Raw genomic sequence first — 27,014 nt, 5'->3', positions numbered from 1 at the left:
GCTAACAAATTTCAGTATTACACTGTATTGTCAGATTTAGTGACCCTGCTGCATATTTACAACTGCTTACATCAAAATGCTTCCTAGACTAAGAAACAAATGATATTAGAAATCACCTGTATAAATTTTGTTTACATTATATAAGGATAAAAGTAGAAAAACAATTATTTAATATAATGCACAATATAAAAAAATAATAATGCTATTATTGCTTAATACGTAAGTACATCTTGGAATTAACATTACCAAAGCTTATGTGATGGAAAATAATATTTACCATAAACATTACGTTTTGTATACTGCCGTTGTTACACAATAAGACATTCACGTACTTTCATGTTACTCACTGCATTTGTCAACTGACAAAATAACTAGACGACTAATATGAATTTAACCCACATAACACTTAGCAATAAAACAGAAATAAAAAACTTGCCTTTTTTCATTAACGTTACACACGAAAGCTAGATGCATATAAACAATGACAAAATGCTACTTTAAATTATACGGCATCATACTTGAAGAGTTAACGTAAAGATATACAAATAAACTGATTAATTAAAAACGATATTTACTTGCCTGAATCGAAATGTGCGCTGTATATCCTAGAGTTGCTTGTTGTTATCCAGCCTTCTCCTTCACTGCCGCAACACGGGTACGTTTCGCGGAAATCTACCGTTAAACACGTCTCAGAATGTTAGTACCGCCCCAGAGGGAGCACACAACCACCGAACGACAAGGATCTAATTTTAATTTAGACATTTAAGTAGGATGTTTGTATATATATGACCGCAATCCCACTGTTCATAAAGCGCTTCTCGCCATTGTTTTGAATGCGCTGGACCACTAACCGGAAACGTCCTGGGACCAACGACGTCACTTCCTTAAGCCGCCGAATAGCGCTTGAAATGGTCTATAGATACATCCCTGCCGCGTTTTGACTTTGAAACGTGCAGCGTTCATATTTATTTAATGACATCATTGCCTTTTGAAGTTTAATCCAGCCCTATCGCGATTCTCGTATTTCCGTCCCCAAATGTACGACCTCTTAAATTATAGTTAAGTATTTTCTTATACTATTTAACATATTTAAAACTTTTTATGGCCTTAAATTTGAAACTAAATTAAGGAGGATTTTAAAGACGCCTGCATACCAACAAAATAAACTTTGTCAATGGTTAAAAAGTAAGTTCTTCATTAAATTCAATATTGAATGCTCTAAAGACACAGCTCATATCTAAAGTAAACCTAAATAGCAAATAACAATGTTGTGAGAACCAGTTTGACCTGTTTGGAAATGCTTATTCATTTCTATAAATGTTTTCACCCAGATCTTGAGAGAGAGATTGAAATTGAAATTGAAATCAAAGTGTTTAGGGTTTTTTTTTTTTTTTTTTTTTCTCAAACAATGTGATTTTGGGATATCAAAAAAATAAACTTGGGTGGAAAAACACTTTCTTTCTTTTGTTCTGTGTATAGTGTAGTGGAGTTTATTTTTTTGTTATCTTTAGTTTTTTTTTTATCATAACTGCCTCACCTCATTTATGTTTTACACATATGTAAGCACTCACTTTGTGAGGAACAGGAAGGGTACAGCAAGATGAATTCCAGTCAGAAAAATCTATAAATGAAACGAAACTTGAATGAAACATGAAATGAAACTTATATGGGCTTGCATAAGACATTTTTCCCAGCAGTTTGTGTGAGACTGGAACCAGTCTTCTTTCTCACTGAATGTGTTTTCTTCCTGTTTCAGAAAAGAAGCATGGCAGCAAGAAGTGGCAGTAAGTTATCTTCAAATAATTCTCAACTACTACTGTCAATATTTGGTTTAGCTGTTAATTAAAACAATCAAAGGTGGGGTGTGTTTGAGGTCTTGGGGGAGTGCTGCCTCAGCACAATCACAAATTATGATTTAAGAAATATGTTATGCTTTATGTGTTATTGTGTGAGTCTTTACTCCTTGTGTGCTGTCTGAGTACACAAATTTGATATTTTAAAATGTTTGCTACTTGAGTGGTAACATTATATACTTTTGAGATGGCCACTACCTTTATAATAGAGGGAAGGAGTTTAAATCAACAAAAGCATGTAGTAAAAGCACTTCAAAGACTGAATAAGCCATTTAAAAAAAATCACAGCACAGGTGATATTTGAATCTCTCTCTTTGTCTCTTTTCGCTCACAGATGACTTTCAGCTTATTATTCCTGAAAGAGGTGAAAGAGTTAAGATTAATTCAGGATCTATTCTCACTGTGTCGTGTCACTTGTCTCCTGCACTCAGTGCTGCTGACATGGAGATTACTTGGTTTGGCGAGATGTCTTGTATTTGCGCTTATAAGGACAGAGAGATGACCCATGGTGTTGGCTATGAGGGAAGAGCAAGTCTGTTCATTCATGACCTGAAGAGAGGGAATGTGTCTTTAAGAGTGGCAGACTTCAGAGAGTCAGATCTGGGAGTTTACATGTGCCGGGTCATTAATAAAAATGAAACACAGCAGATAACAGTAAATGTAGCAGAAGAAGGTAAGCAATTTACTCACTTCACTCATAATGGTTCTCAGTTGTAAGACTAATTTGGATGTAAATATAACTTACTGTGTAGAATTAATATAAGTAGTGGTATGGTAGTCTGTATTTCCAAATCTTTAATGAAAGCAGTGTCTGTCCAATTAATACTTTTCTTTGTTGATATGCAGTCTCTGCCATTTTCAAGGACCACTTCTTTACAGTGGTAAGACAGCACCTGTCATTCTTTTTGTGAATAACATACAACATATAGCAACATGTGAGACAATATAGAGGCAGACCAGAGTTAGAAAATAAAGTGTTAGAATGAACAAGAAAAATTTGTGTTTTGCAAAAGATATATTGTTCAAAGGAGCAGAATTGTCTGTATGATCCAATGCCTCAATAGCCATAAAATGCATGTACATTTCATTTTATAAAGAAGCTACATTCATAGGACATGAAACTAGGAACTGGTCTTGAAACAGGAAACAAGGCTCAAAAAAAAAAAATTACAACTACAATACTTGATAAAGGACATATTTACCAGTGTTTAAGAACATTAACTGGTAACCAAGACTCAGCTGGAGACAATACATTATAGTTGGAAGCAGCCTCAATAGGATACTAACAACATTAATTCAAAACCAGAAAAATGTGCAAATATAAAACAAAGCTTTTTGGGCACTGAAAAAAATATGATGTAATGTGGTTGAAGAAAGGAACCAAGACTAAACTGGCAAAACCAATAGCGATAATTCGAGAAGTATTTATGTATGTACTGTTTGATTTTGTTTTTTGTGTTCCAGTAGTCAAGAATGAAAAACATAAAATAAAAAGTATAATAATATGTAAAATATGTACTTTATAAAACAAGGCTATATAGCAACGGGAACATTGTCTGCTAAATAGATAATTGTCAATACAGCAAGACATTTAGTTAGCTTTGTGTTAGATATTTTCATTGTAAGAAATCAGTGTATTGTGTTATATTACGTTTGTCCAGACAAGCTAAAATAAATCACTTTTTTTCCCAATTAGAATTACAAAATGGGAGAAACAAGCAACAGTAAGTTGGCTTAAAATTCTTTGTCATCCTTATAAAATATACACTACTGTTCAGATGTTTGGTGTCAGTGAGATATATATATATATTTTTCTTCTTCAAGAGTGATGCATTAAAAATTGATTGAATTAAAGTAACAGTAAAGATATTCATAATGTTACAAAAGATTTGTATTTCAAATAAATATTGTTCTTTTTAACTTTATATTTTTCAAAGAATAGAAAAAACGAAATATTCCACAGAAAATATTATGTAGCTTTTTTTAAAATCTTTTTAACAATAAGCAGAGATATTTCTTGAGCATCAAATCAGCATACGAGAATATTTTCTGAAGGATCATGTGACACTGAAGACTGGAGTAATGGCTGCTGAAAATTCAGCTTTGCATCACAGGAATGAATAATATTTTAAAATATAATAATTATTAATTTAAAAGAATAAATTGAAATACATTTATTTTAAATTATTTCACAATAGTACTGGTTTTACTGCATTTTTGATCAAATAAGACTTCTTTTAAACATTATGTGAGTTGTGTGTGTGTGTGTGTGTGTGTGTGTGTGTGTGTGTGTATGTGTGTACCTGGTATTCATCACGTTGTGGGGACCAAATGTCCCCACAAGGATAGGAATACCAGTAGATTTTGACCTTGTGGGGACATTTCTCAGGTCCCCATGAGGAAACAGGCTTATAAATCATGCACAATGAGTTTTTTTGATGAAGTAAAAGTATGCACAATCTCCTGTGAGGGCTAGGTTTAGGTGTAGGGTAGGTGTAGGGCAATAGAAAGTACGGTTTGTACAGAATAAAAACCATTACGCCTATGGAATGTCCCCATAAAACATGTAAACCCAACATGTGTGTGTGTGTGTGTGTGTGTGTGTGTGTGTGTGTGTGTGTGTGTGTGTGTGTGTGTGTGTGTGTGTGTGTGTGTGTGTGTGTGTGTGTGTGTATGAATGTATGAATGTCTGAATCAGATCTTGTTTGAAATTTTTTTTTCTGCTTTTTAGAGTTGTCAGAACATCACGGTGATTCAGACAATCAGCTTGAGGTTTGTGTGCACATTAATATTATATTAACTAACATACACATTGTTGTTTTAAATATCTATATTTTACAGTATAACTTAAGGTCATCACTATTGACACTCATAATGTCAATCAGTTTGCATGCACTTGAGGCATATTGTTCTCTATTCTTGAATTTAAGAGTACATTGTTAAACAAATATAACAGAACAGAATTTTACAGTGTTGCAAAAAAAAAAAGTAAATCCCTGTTGTGTGATGTTATGTAATAACATTGTTTTACTTTTTGTTCCCCATTTCATACAGGATTGCAAGACTGGAGAGGCAACATATCGTAAGTTCCTTCAGAATTAAGTTACCATTGAGAAATATTTTACTAAGCACCAAAACATTTCTTTCTTTCTTTTTTCTTTTTTTTTTTCTCTCTCTCTATTTTTTTCTGCCCTAAAGAATTATCAATCCACTCTGGATATCACAGTGCATCAGGGAAGGATCATCATAAGGTATATGTGAATGTCAAGTCAAGTCTCTTTTGTACATGCTTATGCTCACTCTGTTTTTGAAGCAGCCTAACAAGACAATAGTATTAATATTCAGCACCAGTTAGCACAGTGTAAGAAAAAGTGATGAGGACGTAGAAGATCTCGATGAATCTGGGTCGAGGCAGACTATATTTCTTACAACAGTGTTGATCAAAGTTAGTTCAATAACTGCAAACTTCAATTATGAAAAAGTTCATTAATTCAGCAAGAAGAACCTCAAATGAAGATAGTCATTGTTCAGCTAGATTATCCCTTAGGAAACTATTTTTTTAAGTACTTTTTTGTGGCTTTTTGGGCAAAGGGTATTTTCAGTTCATGTTTCACCTGTAGTACAACTTCTCTTTATTGAAAGCTTTTGATGTATGCGGTAGTATCTATTGCTGTTCAGAAGTGTATTAATGTTATGTTTAGCCAAACAGGCTAAAGAACTCATGCTTTTATCTCATTTAGGATTGCGAGGGACAAACAGACAACAGTAAGTTCTGGAAATTATTGACTCTTTGTAATAATTAGTATTTGCATTGCATATTTGGGAAGACATTTAAAATCATCATTTGTATAAATAGTTGAAGGCCTATGTTAAAAATCACTAAAGTAACACACTAAAAGTATGAAAATATACATTTTGTATGTTGCCTTTAAAAAGGTTATTTTATTTATTTATTTATTATTTTTTTGCTTTGTTATAGAATTATCTTCACAGTACATCAAATCAGATCCAAGCCATCCAGACAAGCATTCTGGGGTACATGATCACTTCAATAACCTATTAATACATATACATACATTTTCAATACATCATATAATAAATAAAATTGCATTTGTTTTATTCTCAATTAGGATAACAGAATGAGAGCCGAAAGCAAAGGTAAGTTGCCCTAAAATCATTGACTTTGTTATCATATAAATGTGCATTATTCATTAAACAGATTTTAATTTTGTGATGTGATGTTTAAAGATTACTTTGTATGATCAAATAATTTCGTTATAGATAGAAAATATGTGGGTAGTGCTTTATGTATTATTGAGTAATAATGTGTCTACTTTAAAAGCACATTACTGTGTATCTCTATTGTCATCAGGTTATGGTTATTACATATGCCCCTGGTTTTACAAACAAAGCTTAAGCCTATCCTAGACTAAAATGAACGTCTGAGCTGTTTCAACTGAAAGAAACTTGCTCTGGCTGATCTTAAAATATATCAGTGCCTTTGTTTTGTCTTTAGATGCACACAGTAATGTTTTTTTTTTTTTCCTAAGACATGTTTATAAAAATGACTTAAATGTCCTAACTGAACAACAGTCTAATCCTGGCTTAGTCTAAGCCCTGTCTGTGAAACCAGGCTATGGAGTTTTACATTTATTTTCATGTTTTACACACAACTCTCAAATCACAAATCTTTTTTGAGAAGAGTGCTCAGTATTTTCTGCTTTTTAGCTGTTTTGAGCCAAGCTTCATATCACAATGAACCAAACAAGAGCCAGCATGGGGTATGTGCACTCATGAATACATTATGTGATTCTTTGATTAAGCGTAAATAAAAGATTTATAATTCAATTAATGCTTTTAAAATTAAACTTAAACTAAAATAACAAAGAATTGCATTTGATTTCATCTCAATTAGGACTCCAAGAAGGAAGTCTTGAGCAACAGTAAGTTAAAAAAATTCTTATTCAGCAGAAAGTTACATTTTGAGGGTGCAAGTACAAGTGAGAGTCTACCTTTTTCCTATTTTCCCTTACAGATAACTTTGAGCTTGTTGTTCCCAGTGCACAAGAACCAGAGGTTTCTTTAGGGTCTGATTTGATTATTCCATGTCACTTGTCTCCTGCAATCAGTGCTGTTGAAATGGAGATCAGTTGGTCTAATGATACAGCCTGTGTTTGCCTGTATAAGGATAGGCTGCTTACAGAAGGGGTTTTGTTCAAGGACAGAGTGAGTCTTTTCACTCACAAGCTTAGGGAAGGCAATGTCTCCTTACAAGTGAAAAACTTTAAGCTGTCAGACATTGGAAATTACCACTGTCAGGTCAGCAGTAAAGACAGAAGAGAGAAGATAACAGTAAGAGGTGAGTAGTCCTCTACATCAGCTCAGTGTGCTCATTAATAATCTCATACAGAAAGAATCCGAACTGAAACAGAAATCTATATCTTTATGAGTGTGTGATCGGTAAACTTTTACCGATCTGCATTGCACAGAACTGCATTGAATTTTTGGATGCAAACTGTAGTGTTGTATTTGTGCCATTTAGATGTTTGTTAAGTTTTCTAAGAACACAATGTCAATACAATCCTATTTTCACATGAGTAATGTTTTTCTTAGTGAGGATGAATCACTCACCAATATTTCCAGAAGGAAATAAGGTAAAAGAGCACAACTTTCACTTTCACATTACCCATCGTAAACTATCCTTCAAATAATATCAAACTACTCATACTCTTTAATATTATTAAACAATTTAGAAGACACTAAAAGACAAACTTTTCTACAGATCTTCCTTGTTTAGTACTAAAAAATTAATGTATAGTAACCCTAATCCTAACATATAAAAACAATGAAATAGGTGTTGTTATTATTATAAACAACTGTGAATACATTGTGAAACCATTTCATCTCAATTAGGATAAACGGACAAGAGAACCAACCAGTAAGTTTGCTTAAAATCTCTACCTTGTAAATTAAATTCTTCAAATTCAAGTTTGCCCTTCTATTGCAATATATATATATATATATATATATACAGTCAAGCCCAAAATTATTAATAACCCTGGCAAATTCTGACTTAAAATTACTTTTATTTAACCAGCAAGTTTTTTTTTTTTTTTTTGACCGGAAATGACACAGGCTTCTCCCCAAAGATAATAAGACGATGTACAAGAGGCATCATTGTGGAAAAAATATTTCTCAGCTTTTATTTACATTTGAACAAAAAGTGGAATGTACAAAATTATTCATATCCTTTGCAAACTGTCAGTCTATGGGAAAATCTAAAGTTCTATACCATTCCAAATAGTCCAAGCTGTTCTAATGCACCCTAATTACCCTGATTCATTGGGAACAGCTGTTTTAATCAACTCAACAGGTGAAAAACAGAAGCTCTCTGCTGTTGGTTTGTGGACAGTCATGGCTAAGACAAAGAAGCTCACTGAGGACCTGCGGCTGCGCATGATGGCTGCTCACAAGTCAGGAAAGGGCTATAAGACCACATCTAAATGTTTTGAAGCTCCAGTGCAAAGTATTATTAAAAATACCAGACGTTCCGCACTGTGAAAAATCTCAGAGGGTGTGGTCAGAAGCCAAAAGTGACACCTGTGCTGGCCAGGAGGATAGTGAGAGAGGTAAAAAAGTAAAGGATCACCACCAAGGCCATCCTGATGAATCTTGGCTCTGCTGGTGGCAACATCTCAAGACAGACAGTCCAACGGACACTGCACACTGCTTGGCCTTTGCAAATGCTTATCTGTACAAAGAAGAAGACTTCTGGTCTTCTGTTTTATGGTCAGATGAAACAAAAATTGAATTGTTTGGCCACAATGATGTAGCCTTCATTTGGCGTAAAAAAAAAAGGAGAAGTCAAGAGTCCTGACTTAAATCCAATTGAGAATCTGTGGAGGGAGCTAAAGATCAGGGTGATGGCAAGGAGACCCTCCAACCAGAAAGAGTTTGAGCTCATCGCTAAAGATGAATGGGCAAAAATACCAGTGGAGACATAAAAAATGCTGGTCAGCAATTATAGGAAGCATTTGATTGCTGTAATAGCCAATAAAAGCTTTTCTATTGATTATTGAGAAGGGTATGAATAATTTTGGACGTGCCACTTTTTGTTCAAATGTAAATAAAAGATGAGCAATATTTTTTTCCACAATGACGCCTCTTGTAAATCATCTTATTATCTTCTAGGAGATCAGTGTCATTTCTAATAAAAAACAAAACAAAAAACTTGCTGGTTGAATAAAAGTAACTAAGTCAGAATTTGCCAGGGGTATGAATAATTTCGAGCTTGAATGTGTATATATATATATATATATATATATATATATATATACACACACACACACACACACTACCAGTCAAAAGTTTGGACACACTTCCCCATCAAAGAGAATGAGGAAGTGCGTCCAAACTTTTGACTGGTAGTGTACATGTGTGGACCTTCTTTGTTAAAAGAGTTTGAGTCTTCTTGTTTTTTTAATCATTCATTATAGTATTATCAATGCGTACTTCACATCACAGTGATTCAGATGAGAAACAATGTGGGGTATGTGTGCTGACACTGTTGTTTTATATTATATTGTTTAAATTTTCATACCATTCATTAATTATATCAATATTCATCAGCATTCATCCTAAAATACTCTTATACTGCATATTGTAACATTGACAAAACTGGCTTTAAGTTGTGACTCTTTCATAAATAATTGCTGTAAAATGTTTGGATGTTATGTTAAGAAGTCTAAAATCTCTTTACTGTGTTTGTTTTCATCAAACTAGAATTGCAGGAGAAGCGTCTCTGGTAAATCTTCTTAAAATCATTAACATTTTATTGGTTCTGCTCAGTCTAATATTTTTTTCTTATGTAGTGTTTGTATAAGTAAAGGTGAAAGTAGTAATGTCTGTAAGTCCATCCATCTTTCTCTCTTTTCCCCACAGATAATTTTCAGCTTGTCATTCCACAAACGACTCAAGAAGCAAAGATTTCTATGGGGTCTAAAGTCATTGTTCCTTGTCACTTGTCTCCTGAAATGTGTGCCATTGCCATGCAGATCAAATGGTTTAAGGAGACAGACTGTGTTTGCATCTACAAGAACGGACATGTGATTGAGGGGAGGAGCTACAAAGACAAAGCGAGTCTCACAACTCACGTACTGGAGAGAGGAGATGTGTCCTTACATCTAAATAACTTCAGTGTTTCAGATGTTGGTGATTACTGTTGTCAGGTCATAAGTAGAGACACAACAAACCAGATTACAGTAGGAGGTGAGTATTCTGCAGGTCCATACTACATCAGCCCAGTGTGCTAATTAACAATCTTTTGTCAGAAAAAAGTAAATTAAACAGTATGTTTTTCAGTAAGAGTCTGTATGGGATGCATTTTTAAGCTATAGTTTTTAATAATGGAACTGGTAGAAGCCCATTCCTAAGTTAACTAATGTGTTAGGTACTTATCTAAGAGGATAACATGAGTATCTAAAAACATAGATATTAGACAAACCTATTCACACCTGATTTATCGTCTTCTTAGTGAGGATAAAACCTGAAGTCCAACCTGTGAGTCAGTCACCAACATTTCAAGGCCAATCTGTTCAGCTAATGCTGTCTGAGGTAAAAAAAAAAAAAAAAAAAAAAAGCCTACAGATTAATTCATTTAAAATGATGCACTATACGTTCAAAAATTGTTTGACAGAAATGTATTTATGCTTTCTGGTCTAGATATTACATGGATATGTTAAGGATGTCAGATAATTTTTAAAAGGTTTAAACTTGACGTCAACTCATAACAAGAATTTAGTTAGTTGAGCAAGACCAAAACAATGTATCTAATGTATTCATTTATTGTAGATCTAGTTTGCATAACTAGACTGTTTTCTTTAATTTACAGATAGATAAAATATGGACTGAAGAGGAGACAAACAAAATGGATGAATCTGCCTTAATGTCGGGTGAGTTTAATTAATGTGTTATTTAATTCTGTGTATGAAAGTTTAGACTCAAGAAACAGTATTTGAGAAACAACAATTGTTAACTATTAAAAAATGACATAACATAATAACACCTGTCATTATTAAATTATTTTTATTTTTTTCAGAAATGAAAGTGAACAATTTGCATGAGCTTCAACAAATGTTGTTCAGAGCTTACAGAGAAGGTTGTCTCAACTGGAGTTGAGAAAGACCCGAATGGACATGGACAGAGTCTTAAGACTTGTGAACTCTTATGCTTAGTTGTTGGACAGAGACAAAAGCCAAATTATTTTTAATAGCTACCTAACATTTAAAAATCAAGTTGATGTTTAATGGCTTTTTGTAATTTTATTAAACATATTGCGATAAATATTAATTTTTTTTAAACTCAACAAAATTACATGTACATTAAATAATGGCCAGACAACATGAAGAAGAAAAGTGTAACTACAATGAATTTACTTAACTGTACTTAATGCATATTTGTAACCTTGCACTAACTAAAATAAAGCAGCTTAATAAATGCTAATTTATTTGTAAATATTCAATGAACCATACCCATATAAAAATAGGATTTCTTTATTTTTTGTGGATTTGTTTTTTGTGTCTTCCCAGATTCTTCTGTCTCCTCATAGACTTAATTACAGCATAAATGAGTAATTTCCATTTTTTTTAGTTTTTGATAAATAAGTAATTTCTTGACAATTAAAATTGTTGTTATATAGCCAAATCATTCTTAGACTTACAGCAAAAGTTACAGACAAATTAAAAAACAATGGACTTGTGACAAGACGCCTTAATAATCAGGCCTTCACTCCTTTCATTAAGTGATGATATGTTTTGCTAGAATACAAGCAGGAATATACCAAACAAGTGTCTCAGAGCTAGATGAAAATAGTAACAGTTTATTTCTCACAGAGCAAGAAGCTGTCTGCAGAAGTGACATGCATGGTTGTTGTCCACATTGAAACTACCTACTGTATCCAAAATACAATAAACACAGTTTAAAATGTCTAAGGCCCATATTTACAAAATACAGACTTCTGGGAATCCATACTCTGCTCTCATGAGACCAAGTCATGAATTCACACACCATGAATGTCATAAATTTATGCTACCCCCTCCTCATTCCCTGCTTTGTTGAGTATTTTTCTTAACACGACAATAACGACGTGCATTCTCCCAAGGTGAATGAAATTTAGTGGACATGTATTTCACCTACTCTTGAGCACCTGTAGGGGACTAAAGGCCAAGACATTTAAGGAGGTCATTCTCCAGGAGTTAAACAGGACAGATGTGACAATTTGTCTTGAACTTGTACACTCAGTGCCAAGAAGGGTCAGAGCAGTATGCTTTAAATTAATAGCTAATTTTTATTTTTTGGGTTAACCTTTTAAGCCTCTGTTATCAAAAGATATATTTTATAAGGACAAAACTGTCTGGATGATCCATTGTGTTGCCTGTCCCGGTATAGTCATAGCATTTGAATTGCATATACATTGATTTTATACAAAATTTAAATGATTACAACCACCGTAGACATGAAATAAGGCTTGAACAGACAAGACTTGCCAAAGAATACAAACCTGAGTAGAAGTTGTCAGGAAAATGAATTAAACATAAATAGACAGTTTGACAAATTCATAAATCATCAGGTTCACTTCTGTGATTTAGTATGACTGTTTCCACATCAGAAGTGAAGCATAACCCAGACCAGGGGTGCTCAACCCTGTTTCTGGAGATCTATCTACCTGCAGACTTTTGTTCCAGCCCTGCTCCAACACAGCTGTCTGGAATTATCAAGAGTTTAATTAGCTGGTTCAGGTGTGTTTGTTCAGGGATGGAGCTGCACTTTGTAGGATGGTAGATCTCCAGGAACAGGGTTGGGCACCCCTGCCCCAGACCATCCTTTTTAGGCAAACTCGGGAACAGTTTTAGTTTTAAAAAGCATTAAAGAGCATTCACATTATCCAAATGACCAGAAATCTGACGTCAAATGCACCTGGGTGTGGACCGATGGTGGAGCCAAAGTGTAACTAGACACACCTGACATCTGATTGGCCACCCCAGGTGCCACCCAAAAATTCTAGTCGCCTCTGGTGGTTTGATGATTGACATGTTATTTCACTTCTTGAGAATAATTTATTTTGCCGCACAGAGGCGCAGCACATTATTAATTCATAATAATGTTGAATATCAAGGGAATATTAGTCAATTTAGTCACATTTAAATTAAATTGCATTATATTTGTTTCATATAATTGTTAATAAACATAAAGAGGCTGATTAAAGGGTGATTGAAGATTGACATTGAAAAAGTCTTTATTTTCAATAATACATTTTCTTTCTGTGGATTGAATACAGTCTGTGCCAGTGGTTTTCAAACCTCTCCATAAAGTACCCCCTAGCATGCTGCACATTTTGTATGTTTCCCTATATGACACATCCACTTCAGGTTTTGCAGTCTCCACTAATGAGCTGATGAGTTAAATCAGGTATGATAGATGAGTGAGACATACAAAATAGAGCTGGGGTACGCCAGGCCAGGTTTGAAAACCACTGGTCTGTAGAGAGATAATAATGATTGCCCTTACTTTTTATAACAAAACTCCTCGACGCATTAAGTGTTTTTATTTTTCATTCTTGAAGCTAACTTTGTTCCTATGTAGTGATTAGATTTGGTGAGTAGATTTTGGACTTCTGCCTTGAACTTAAGAAAACACAATGCGCCTGGTGTGCTGCATGGCGCTTCTTGTCCGTTTTACAAGCATATATTGCCCTTCATGTTTCCCCCTTAGCACAAATAGCATATTACTTCTCTTCACATGCATAGCATCTATAATTATTTGCATTAAGTGTAAACAACTACGTAAAGATATTATCTAAAGAAAAAAAAACAATCTTGTTCTGCAAGCATTTGTGCATTTCATACTATTTATTTGTTAATTTATTTACATTTTGTCAGCTTCCCAGTAGCTTCTCATCTCGTACTGAGTATGTTGATGACCTGAAGAGATATTCAAGGCACTTCTTCCTCATCAAAGTGAATTATCCAGGAAGCATGGCGTTCCGAGGTAGAGGCAAATGAGAAACGTCGAACTGGATCCCCGGGACCCATGGCAAAATGGCAAAATGGCAAGGGGAGTGTGAGGATGCAAAACATCCTGCAACTGCACCCTATTGCATGGCATTCATGTCATGAGAAAGTAGAGACAGTGAGAAAGCCGAGCATCGCACACTATCAGAACCCAACACGTCTGACCCAAAGATTAAGGAAACTGCTCTTTTAAAATTATTTTAGATTATTAATGTAAACTGTAAACAGCAATTGGTGATTCTCAGACACTTGCACTCTGCAAAAGCCTTCTAAGCTACACAGTTCTGCTCTTAAGTACCCCTTGCAGAATATGCAATTGTAATAATTTTACAAAAAAAGAGGGAGCATATTAATTGCATGTAATTTTTTTAGTACTGTTCCGAATAAGCCTTTTAGCATAACTGATTATTGTTTTTGAATGTTGTTTGTTTTAAGACTGTCTGCATTATTTCCGTCGAGAAATACTGTGTAAAACTGATTAAAAATGTAAAATAATGATATGAAGAAGAATACCAAGTCCTATGTTTGTTGAATGTCATTTTTCTCTAGATTACCCTTTGTGTTAGATACCTTGTTAGTATTATAAACTATTCAGATTAAGTTCCAAAACCTGTATAATCTAAGAAAATACATTGCAAATTAATTTATAAAGCATATATTTTTTAATTTGTAGTGAAAAGTAACCTTCCCAACCCTGTATACATATTGTGCACCCACTGCTGAGCTAAAAAAAGTTACATTTGTAGTCAAGTTAATAGACATTCATACCAACAACATCCATTCACATTTGAGGAAAAAACCTAATTAAGAAAAAAACAATTGTGAGCTCACGCTAGACCCCAACACAGCACACACACACACACACACACACACACACACACACACAAATCTGTCTCTGTTTGACGGGAACCAAATTTAGACATATGTAATAGAGAAACAGTCAAATCCAGATCATCCTGTGAGATTTGAGTGCTATCCTCAGGTTCTGTGCAGAAAGTCTGTCTGGATGCTGTTCGTGGGAGGTTGAGTGGAGTGGGCAAAGAGAGGTCTATGTCTATAAGGGGGTCAGGAGAAAAGGAGAGAGTAATGACTGTGAGTTTGGATCCAATTCCTGGAGGCTCATCTGCTCTGATAACAGTTTCTCAGCCTGGCACAACAATAAGAGGACTACAATGTGTCCAGCATCATCCTCATTTCATTTTAAATGTTATGGGTCTATTTGTCCTTTTACAGCATCTTTGACAAAAACAGACTGACAAACTCATAGTACACACATTCCACTCCACATTCCCAGAGCCTCTTTACACAGGGTTTGGCCTTTATTCTGGCTTCTCAGTGTCTCTTTGTCAGATTGAGACACCTCCTGATGGAAAGAACACAAACACCTGTGTAAATTATACAAATACTGTTTTAGTAAAGCATAAATATCTTCTGCCAGAACTCTCACTTTGCACACTATACACACAAAAATGTGTATATATATATATATATATATATATATATATATATATATATATATATATTAGAGTTTTTATCTTTTATATATTTTTATACATTTAAACTTTATATTAAAGAAGTTGTGTAAAATCATACAGAGGCACAACCACCCAATATTTTTAGGGATAAACAACTCTTCATAATTTTTCTCAAGATCTTAAGTGAACAGCTTTTTTTTCACTCAAGCTATCAGTTACATTGCCAGCTCAGGAGACCATGTTTTTATTTTAAGATTGATTCTTATTTCTTATACAGAGATGTTAGCCAGTCATAAGAGTGAGCCTTTACATTAAAAAGCAACACTTAGAAGCATTTGTTTTTGTGTTTTTTGTACAGTCATTGAGCACTACAACTTACGGATTTGAATCAACTCAGTGTTCCACATCTTCACTGCTCCTTTTGAGATGGTTCTTCACTCACTGGCAATGAAACAGTGGCAATATTACAAATCACACTAATAATCCTGATAATGTGTATTTAGGATTAATAAAATGAAATTAGCATTTAAATAACTCACTCTCCGGAGAAATATGCTCTTTGCTGTGTCTTCTTACTGGTGTGTTCATTTTGCAGTTTCACCAACAGCCATTAAATGCAGAAGCAGAAATATATTCAATTAGGGAAAATCTGATAAAAATCTTACCCCTACTAATTCTACATTTAAAAATGATCCAAGGAAATCTTTATACAATTCAGTACCTCTCCTTTTTAGAAATATTAGCCAACACTGCTACATACATGAAATGTTTCATATAAATTTTTTAACTAGGCAGATGTATAAAGGAACACTCCACTTTTTTTTGGAAATAGGCTCATTCTCCAACTCCCCCCGAGTTAATAAGTTGATTTTTACCGTTTTGAAATCCATTCAGCCGTTCTCCTGTTCTGGCGATATCACTTTTAGCATAGCTTAGCATAGATCATTGAATCCTATTAGACCAATAGCACCACGTTCAAAAATGACCAACGAGTTTCCATATTTGTTGTATTTAAAACTTTTCTGTAGTTATATCGTGTACTAAGACCGGTGGAAACGCAAAGCTGCGAGTTTCTAGGCTGATAAGATTAGGAACTACACTTCCATGCAAGCGGAGTATTATCAGAAATGAGTTCCCAGCTAGTTTAGCATTTGCCCATGTGCTGCGTGGTATTACTGCTCCTGCTTCAGCTTTATTACGGCAGCAAACTTCCTTGACTATTACGCTGGAATGGGAGTGTAGTTCCTAATCTTATCAGCCTAGAAAATTGAAGCTTTGCATTTCCACCGGTCTTAGTACACGATATAACTACAGAAGAGTCAAGTTTTAAATAGGACAAATATCGAAACTCGCTGGTCATTTTTGAATGTGATGCTATTGGTCTAATAGGATTCAATGATCAATGCTAAGCTATGCTAAAAGTGATATCGCCAGAACAGGAGAACGGCTGAATGGATTTCAAAACGGTAAAAATCAACTTATTAACACGGGGGGAGTTGGAGAATGAGCCTATTTCCAAAAAAAAGTGGAGTGTTCCTTTAAGCTCTTTAATTAAAAAAATATAACCTTAAATACTATATTTCTTTGTACATATTTGTTCATTTGGAAAGGTGAGAACTTTAGTTGTATCTAACAAGTAATTTGTCACTTTCAATCATTTTACTTTTCAAGCTCACTAAACCATTCATTATGCAACAGTGAATTAACTGTGGCTGGATGCATTATGAGATGGTCAGATGACCTCTTCCTACCCAAGTTAGACCTACCTACACATGCAAAGTATACAACTGATACTATCTCTGTTGTATCTCTGTTGTATTTAATGTTAAATACAACTGTTGTTTTTAATGTTAAACTCACCTGCCAGATAAGATGATTCCTTGATTTTATTTCTCTCTTCTTCACTCCATGTTTTGTTTCTCTGTGGACATGAAGAAAAGAAATAGTTTAGCACAGATTTTGTTCCTGAAATTCCAACAATTATAAAATGAAAAATGATAAAAAATAATCAAATAATAAATCATGTAAATGAAACTCATGGTTTATGGGATGTTGTCATGAATCAGTTTGATATATCATTACTTGATGAATTTGTGTTCACCAGACGAAGTCTGAACATTGAGACATACACAACTAAGCTTGTTCAATAAACTCTTGTTATACATTTTTTTCTTTCACCATTATCGCTTCGTCTCCTGCTTCTGCTATTCTTTGGCTTTTACCTCAGTCAACTGACTTGACTTGACTTGACTGACAGAAGTCTATTAAAGCTTGTTTGGGGTATTTTTGGATACCAGACAAGACTTGCTGTTAACAGGGTTTGGGTTTTCTGTTACCGGACAAACTAATATTTTCTGACGGGATCTGGCGTCCAGGGCTGAATCTTAATTACGGTCTTGCCATGGGGACTTGATCTAACAGCATCTATATAATAATGGTTCTGTCCACTGGTCCAGTGAATTCCATTTTATGCCCTCCCAAATGCTGAGTGTATTGCTATCAAAATGATGCAGTTTAAAAGAAGAAACCTGTGGGTTTACAGGGCGTGTTCTCGAGACTTCAATGCTATGGAAACAAAGATGCTAAAATGCAATCACACACAGATGAGCTTCACTACTACTAACTCTAAAATTAATTTCTTTTTATTTGCTATTTGATTTCTCCACATGCCAAAACCATTATGTGTTTTTGTGTAGGCCTATGTCAAATCATGTCCCATACTTTTTTAATGTTATCAATTGTATATGACAGAATTATTTATTATGTAGCCAAGAAATTATAAAAGATTAAATAACTTTACTTATAATCTTCATTTCGGGGAATGGCAGATGCAGTGTCTGAAACACATGTGAAAACAGCAGCCCATGACATCATGAAGGAGGGCTTGGAAGCATAAAAGGGCAACTGTCATGCACATCACCAGCTTTTTATCTTCAGGAGCCATTTATTTGTTTAGCACCTGTGAGACATGGCTAAGAGTTTGATCAAATCTTTAAGGAAGTCTCCTAGGTGTCTGACAACAGACACAGACAACCTATATGCATATTGTGTCTGAGAGGAGCATGAACATTTAGTGCTCAAGAGTGCTGAATGAGCTCATTGTGAAAAGTCTAATGGCTCATAGGGATCGCATGTGTAGCTCATGGAGAAGTTTAAAAGAGGTATGGATCTTTCTGGATCTTTCGCTGCAGGCTTGAGTGAGCCACGGGATCTGGATGAGCTCTCACTTGAATCATTGATCTGGAGGATAGTGCACTGCTGGCGTCATGATAAGGAAGTGAATTTATTTGGTGATGATGAGGAAAGTGTGTGCACTTAGTCATCTCAGCCTGCAAGACCGGCATACAGGGAAATGTTGGAGGTTATGGCCTGCGCTGCAAAGAGGTTTGATCTGGTATCTAAGGTGGCTGAGAGAGCTCAACATGCCTCAACTTAAGAAAACACATGCAAACAAAAAAAATACGACAACAAATAAAAAAAAGACATCTTAATCAGTTTGACAACACAGGCGCTGCAAAATCCTCACAACGCATATTTGTTTTAAAAGCATAGTTTTGGATGCTTAGTTTAGTTGTAGCTTAGTTTTAAAATAAATGTTTTATTAGGAAGCAATAAAAATTACAAAAACTAAATACAAATGTACAAAATTTTACAATATATTTAAAAAATATCTAATACAAATAGAAAAACAAATACAAATAAAGAATATAATAATAATTAATAAAAATTATGTTCGTTTTAAAAGCTTAGTTTAGACACTTAAACGCTCTTGTGTTAAATGCTTAGTTTTAAAAGTATATAAAAATGATATCTAATAAAAAAAAATACAAATAAACTGAGTATATAATAAAAAATGTTTTATATATAAATATGTGTCTGTGTGTGTTTACTTTATTTCAAGTAACATTTTTTTTTTTTTTTTTTGGTGTTAATTATAGATTTACATAGTTTTACATAGCTATAATAAGCCTGTTGCTGACAAATGAAATTTATGAAATGTATAAATTCAATTTAGGGGGAATATAGATGTTCAATGATCTATCAATCTGAGAAAGTTACAACAGTACTTGTTATCCCGATTTGAGACGCTTAGTTTTAAATGCTTGTTTTAATAGCTTCGTTTTAGCTTCGTTTTTAAAGGTGTAAGGCCGGTGACACACTGGATGCGTGGCGTGAGCGTGGCGTTTCTGATGCGTGTCAGCTGCGTGGCGGCTGCGTCGCTTTTTCTGTGTCTTTACACACCAGAACCGTGCCTGACGCGGCGCTGGCGCGCTGCGGCTGCTGTAGGTGACATAGGGAGGCCTCCGACAGACCAGGCTCTTGTCTTCACGACAACATTTTCAACTTCAATATAAAGCCTACTGATAAAGGACACCGTCAACAGTATTTACGGCAAAATAGACTGTTTGACAGGTGCAATATTTGAAAATCGATAATTATTTGTATTTTTTTATTTTTAAATTACATATATATCTGAATTTATATCTACCTATAAACTTTCCAACATCAAAATATCATTAATTAATATGTATTTGTGTACAAAATGACTTATAAACATATTTTCCTATTCTATTTTGCCTGGAAACGCTTCCAACACGCTTGCGTGTCGCGTGAAAAATAGGCGTCGGTTCTATTTCTAGCAAGCACGCGTTTTCCGCGCGGCTCGAGCCGCGCCTGAGACGCGCGTCTCACGCAGGCAGTGTGCAAGCTCTAACCTGTTAACATATGGCGTTCATCCAGGTTCAAATATATGACGCTGCAACGTGCACTCGTCTCACTGAACGTGACGTCTACGTCTGTCGAACGTGACGTCTACGTCTGCCGAACGTGACGTCTGCGTCTGCCGAACGTGACGCCTGCGTCTGCCAAACTACAGTTCGATTGCCTGAACGTCTGCGTGACGTCTGCGTCTGCCCTAAAAAGATGTTCTAGCATGTATTTACCACTAGGAGTCTCTAGACCAATACAAAAGATTGCATTTGAAAACGTTATAAGTTTTATAGTTTCACCAAAGTTTGTTTGACAGACGATCTGACAGAATTATACAAAAAAATCAAAGCAATTGTGCTGCTTAATATTTTTCTGCATTTTAACTGGATTTATTGATTTAATATTGCATATTATTTTTCACAATATAGACATCTTATCAATACAAAATTACTGCTGAGTAAAAATATTCAATTTTTAAAAAAAATGGAAAAAACAAATAAAAGAACAATAAGATAGGCTAAGTGTCGCTCTTTTTTTCAAAGAATCGTATTATGTTTTAAACGTAAATTAAAGCAAAGAAGATGAAAAAAAGTTAGGAGTTTGAAAAAAATTTAACATTATGTATTTTTTTCAGGAAAGCCTATACTGAATTTTTTATTTATTTTTTAATTTTATTTTTTTATTTTACAGCAACAGTCTCAGGTCTAACAGACGATTGCGATCAACGGGTTGACCATCATTGATTAATTCAGGCTTAATTCGTTCGTTGCTTTGATTTAACTAAATCCTGGTCACAATTTAGCAATGTCGTGTGCACAACATTAAAATTGAGGTAACGAATATTCATGCACTCAATTTAGTAAAATAAGAAAACGAATTCCTGCTGACTTTTTTTTTTCCTGCATGTCATGTGTGGGGCTGTATGCTTTGATATGGCTTAAAACAACAACAACAACAACAAAACTCTCAGCAGAATCTGTATTTGACCGTTTCTGTTCATGCGTTTCTCTGTATTATTGCAGTTCATCCATTTATTTAGGGTATTGGTTACCAGATCAAGACTGTCTTTGTTTTCTTTTCTCTTCTCTTAAAATTATATTTAAAATGTCTTTCAAAATTATATTTAAAACTGACAAGAAATATGTAAAAATTAGTGGCTACTTATAGCTCATCTCTTTTAATTGAATATGCCGGTTGATAACAGATCCACCACAAAGCGTCCGGTCAGAGACTTCTGGGGGAATAACCCATTTATTGTCACCACAAGCTTGCATGTGTCTGTTTTTTAATAGGCAGGCACGCACACACACAATTTTAGCAAAGAAAAGTCATCACAGTACAGCTTGCATCCATACACTTTTCCGAACTATTGAACTCTGCACGGTAGGCGGGAGCAGAAGCCTGCGCGTCATTTCCAGACCCCTGGTTGGCTCACGGAAAGGATGCGTCAACTTAGCTGATATCAAAAGAAACTAAGACACTTAAATATATATACTTAATAGTGGCCTTTTTTTTTTTTTTTTTTACAAAATAATAAGCTTACTCATCAAAATAGACACAAACCTAATACAAGTGACCAGAGCCCTGCCCGAGCCCAGCGGGCACCAGTGAGCGCGCCTTCAGCGCATTTTCAGGAGTTCCACAAATCCACGATCAAGCGCACATAAAAGGCTAAATTGCCTAAAGATTCCTGTTCCTGAACAAGAGAGCCCATCCTCTTTATTTTTTTTTTTAAATAGAAAAAGCACAACAATTTGTTGATATTGTTTGTGAGTGCATGCACGCAAATACACATAGATCCTTTACAGTTACGAATAATGTAGCCGATTACTCTTACCTTTACGTGCAAAAAAAAAGTCGGTGTATTTTAAGATGTTTGCAATGCAAGTGTTCGCGCTTGCTCCTCCATGTCTAGTAAAGCGCGCACTAGCCTCCACTATAAAGATAAATGAGTCTAAGAGCGCACAGATGTGTTAAACGTTTAACATTTTGATATGCTTGAACTCCTTAATATCTATAGATTTTAATTTAGGCAAGTCGTCATAGGCGGAGGGTGAACTAGGGTAAGGCTAACTCATAAACTCGTCTTTTTAGGAAAGAAAATAGACGCAGGTGTCACGTAGGCCAATAAAATATTTTTAATGGGACTGAATTGTATTTAATGTGATTACAATTTAATAAAAACATTAGAAATTGATAATTTTAACGTTTCATTTCAAGTTATTCAAACAGCGATTATAGGCCTATTCAGAATACTACATTATCACTAACCTTGCAAATCTCACTCACCAAAAAAAACAAAAAACAAACAAACAAAAAAATATATATATATATATAAATAAAATACGCACATACAGGATTTCTTCCAAGGGTACGCAGTGGTTTTTTTTTTTTTTTTTTGTTAAGGCCAAATGATGACGGCTCAAACTCAACAAAACAAAATGGTAGAATACATCTATCAAAAGCATGCTTAGTTTCTGCTATTAAATTAGTTCGTTTTAAAAATGGAAAAGTGATTATATTTCGTTTAGTTTTTTTTATTGAGTTAATTAAGCAAAACTTTTTAAGCATTTTTGTTCGTTAATTGTATGTTTTTAAAGTAATGATGAGAAGCGGCCAGCAGCAGTGAGTCGATCATCTATATTTGATCAATTTAGCCTTCTGAAAGCATAAGGACTTGCCTAAATTAAAATCTATATATAATATACAGTTCAAGCATATCACACATGTTAGTTTAAACGTTTAACCTTGATAATTGCGCGCTGTTGGACGAATATCCAATAGTTTGTGTGGAGACTTGAAGGCAGCTGAAGCAGCTTGAAATGGAGGCACCAGTGCAATCACTTTTTTTGTGTAAAAACTATCAAAACATAATGTCTTCATTTTTGCTCATAAAGGTAGGAGTAACATCATTCTGACCTGTAACGGGACATTTTTTCTTTTAGTGCACAGTGCACTCACAATAAACAACTCGTTGTGCGTTTATAAAATAAAGGAAAACAGAAGATGCGCTTTCTGCCGTCTGTTCTTGAACAGCATCGCTTCACAATGAACATAGAAAGCTTTAAATTACCACTTTAAAACGAAATAATTCAAATCGAAAATAGAAACCTTCATTAGGTTATCTGTAAAGATGTAAAGATATTTCTATATAAAGGCACGTCCAATGAAGAGATGGCAAGTAATTTTTTATTCATCTCCATTATTGATGAATGTCTAAAATATAAAAATAAGGAAAAGCCTAAAACAGGCCCCATTATATTTATTTTATAATTCTATTAAAATTAAAATATTATAAAATATAGGCTACTATAAAATTATAATTACAATTACAAATTATACTGGCATAGGGTATATTAAAACATAAAATTATTGTAGCTGCTTATATCAGGATTGTCACAGGATTTTGCCGTACATTTTCGTTCGTTCACAAGTGATCAAGACATTTCTCCGGAGCACAATGTTTCAAGAAGGACTGTCCAGTTTAGCTTTTCTAATATTGGAAATATTCCTGCGCTCACAACATCGACATAAAATCTGCAAAGACTTTTGCACCAAAACGCTCGCAGGGCGCAGAGTTGTTTGGGATTGTCAGTTAATAAAAAGAATAGATAGGTTAATTGGAAAAGATTGTAGCCTATAGAAAGATTTTTTCTCAAAATGTAGCATACTCCTCTAATTGTATATACAGTACATGCAAAACTAATGTCTTTCAGACATGTTGCGACATTGCTAATATATATATATATATATTATATTTATATATTTATATATATATATATATATATATATATATATATATATATATATATATTAAAAACAGCGAGTCTTATGTATAGGTCACTGAAACGTGCTGGCTCATGGATTTTATTTAGCCTATACTATAAAAAAAACAGACCGTGGCCTATAACAGATGTGCATTATCATTGTTGAGGAATCCTCCTGCTATTGCTATAAAATAACAATCAAATCGGAGCAGCAGCACTTATAGACTTGTATACTTTGTTATCTTGAAAAAAAAAATAATATGCACGTAATTAATGTATAAGTTAATCGGGAAAAAGATGCTTGGAACTGCAAAAAAAAAAAAAAAAGAGAGAGAGACAGACGCAGACGTCACGTTACAAGTCAGACGCAGATGTCACGTTCATTGAGAGGAATGAATGAAGGGCAAGTAAATTGTGCATTGGCTCACACACTGCACTGAGCCGTGTGAGCAGCGTGTTATGATACGTGTTCGCGAAAAAATAAATAAATTACTTCACTGCTACACGTGAATCACGCGTGACGTCTGGCTCGACACTTCACTGCCACACGTGATTTACGTATGGAACGCCGTTGGGGACAATACCTATTTTATACAACGCGTAAAATTTGGACGCATTAACACGCACAGTTTGTACGCGTCTTTTTGGTCCGTGTAAACGCGAACGTTTTGTACGTCTATACGCGAAGTTTTTTGTCATGTTATTTAAAGACACGATCGTTTGTATCGCCTTAACGCAACATTTTTGGCCGTGTATTTTTTGTTACGTGTGTCTAGACGAACGTTTTCGTCGTGTAAACATGACATTTTTGAACGTGTAATATTTCTATGTCTTATTTGATGTGCGACATACCAAGTTTTCTGTTTTAGTTGAACTGGTGATAATTTTGGGTCAATTATTAAATACATTCAATGACTGCATGAATTAACATTATATTCTTTTGTAACGTTAAAGGAATTTGTCCCGTAGGTAAAGTGAGTGGTCTCGGTGATCCAACGACCATATTTCCCCTCTGATTAATACATTATTTGGACCACTGCAAATAGCCTACTTGTTGGCAGAACTAATTACACTAGGCCAGTCTACCCTATATGTGGAAAAAGTGACCTCTTTAGACAGCGGTTTCTGTGGCATAACGTGTAAAGGGAGACTGGGGTTCTGTTCCCACTGACAGCGCTTTTTTTTATTACTTTACACACAGTTAATAAACGCATTTGTTTTCAATAAAAATGATTTGACTTAAAATTCATTTTAATTCACAAAAGTTACATTTTACATTTGTGTCTGTGTTTAAATGTTGAATAAAAATTTGTAAATTGTCATAGGCTACTGGTGCTTTGTTTTCTGCTTTTGGATTTGCTTGATTGTTATAATATAATTGTTAAATTTGTGATTGTTACAATATATTGTTTTTATTAGATTATTTTTATCTGACATATACAGTATACATACAGTATATTTGTATTATTTCCAGTCAAACTGACACCCTGACTTCAAGGAGCATTCCAGAGTCTCTCATACCAGATTGATGCTGGCCCACTCAAAAATTACTCCAGTCATTTTGAAAAAACAATAGTCACAGTATTTAGTATTTAGCCTTTGCTAACTTTATTATTCATTGTATTTATTAAAGTTGAATGATTTATGGCATTTATTGGAACTATTATGTATAATTATTGACACCCCACCGTGGACCTCACTAATTATTAAACCCTGGCTATGGCCCTATCCAGTGTTGTATGTTGTATACATATGTTAACATATGTTATACATATGTGTATATAGCCTATTACATCACTTATGTCTTATATAAGTTTTAACATGGATTTTTAGATAAAATGTTTTCAACTATAAAAAAAATGTACAGATCTTTAATAAAAAGGGTTTCAACTTTTCATGCTTGTTCAATGAAACCATTATGCCTAATATGCACATATGTGGACAAGGCTGTGTATAATGGAGGAATTAAAGTAATGGTTATGGGGCATTAAAGAGACCCTTCTACTTACTCAGAAAGCAGATGAACAGCCCATAAACATCTTTTACCCTCATTAGCTTCAAAACGTTTAGCTTGCTTTGAAGAGAATATTAAAAACAAGAATAAATAAACGAGTGTGTGGGGTTTATTATATATTTTTGCAAGATATGGTGGTCAAAACTTTACAAACACCTTGCAGAATCTTGAAAAATGTTCGCACAAATAAGTGTAATTTTGAAGATTTGTTTTAATTTTGTACTGCCATGAACAAATTATTTCACATAACAGGGCAATTTGCATTTTTTTGTAATTCCAAAAAAGATGAGGTATAAAGTAGACGTAAGCCATAGATGATGCTGTATAAGTATTATCTGAACAGTTTTTACAAAAAGATTTCAACAGATTATAACACCTAGCCCTATTTAGCGAATCTGTGCTGTCTGCTTGGAAAGAGAGGGTTGTGTAGTTAACAGTAACAGCCACTAGGTGTAGCTAGATACAAATGACTAAGTGCACTCAAAAGGTGTCATTATCGATAGCGATATCAGTGAACCAGTCATGTCGATGAGGAGACGACTTGAAGCATTAAATACAAGATTTAATGCACTGATACAAAATCGCTTAAGAAATAACACAGAAGAGGATAACAACTTTTCGCAAGGCGACGCCATTGAGAGGTTTGTTTCACGGGCCTTTAGTGTAATTCATATTTTTTGCGCCAAATTTTAACACGTTTTGATTAAGTCTGTAAATTAAGATAAATTAAATTTTAAGTTTCAGTATGAAGATCAATCCGAAGACCAGTTTGAATTCTTGAAAGGGTTTTGCTAGACTATTAACGTTATGCGTTATACTCACTTTATGTGGCATACATTTGGAGATAAAATAAATATGTGCTGGAACTGGCCAATATGCATGGGGGGGGGGGGGGGGGACTACTAGTTGTAAATATTATTCATATTTTTAAATAATATAGATGCAGAAAATAATACTTTATTTGAAACCTTTGAAGGCTGTCTCATTTATAAAACCTTCCACTTGGGTTCTGAGAGGATATGGGTCAACCAATGTTAAACTAACATTTTCTACAAAATTGTACAGGTCAACTTATAAATCACTATTTTAAGCTTGCTGTTGTATACCAGGGGAGGTTAGGCAGATTT

General features: G+C 34.3%; 1 protein-coding gene across 1 annotated transcript; it reads left to right on the top strand.

Annotated features, from left to right (window-relative positions):
- Nucleotides 1–1,725: 1,725 nt before the first annotated feature.
- On the top strand, nt 1,726–11,407 carry LOC141335313 (butyrophilin-like protein 2). Its single transcript, XM_073840737.1, has 21 exons — nt 1,726–1,784; nt 2,188–2,526; nt 2,700–2,734; nt 3,550–3,577; nt 4,585–4,625; nt 4,908–4,935; nt 5,052–5,104; nt 5,594–5,618; nt 5,833–5,888; nt 5,984–6,011; nt 6,582–6,634; nt 6,769–6,796; nt 6,889–7,212; nt 7,467–7,507; nt 7,767–7,791; nt 9,350–9,402; nt 9,636–9,657; nt 9,795–10,121; nt 10,387–10,466; nt 10,744–10,804; nt 10,951–11,407. The coding sequence occupies exons 1-21, from the start codon at nt 1,766–1,768 to the stop codon at nt 11,028–11,030; spliced, it is 1,746 nt and encodes a 581-aa protein (XP_073696838.1). The 5' UTR covers nt 1,726–1,765; the 3' UTR covers nt 11,031–11,407.
- The last annotated feature ends 15,607 nt before the right edge of the window (nt 11,408–27,014 follow it).

The sequence above is a fragment of the Garra rufa genome, chromosome 5 (genome assembly GCF_049309525.1).
Source record: "Garra rufa chromosome 5, GarRuf1.0, whole genome shotgun sequence".
Classification (NCBI taxonomy): Eukaryota; Metazoa; Chordata; class Actinopteri; order Cypriniformes; family Cyprinidae; genus Garra; species Garra rufa.
This window is presented reverse-complemented; position numbering and strand designations above follow the sequence as displayed.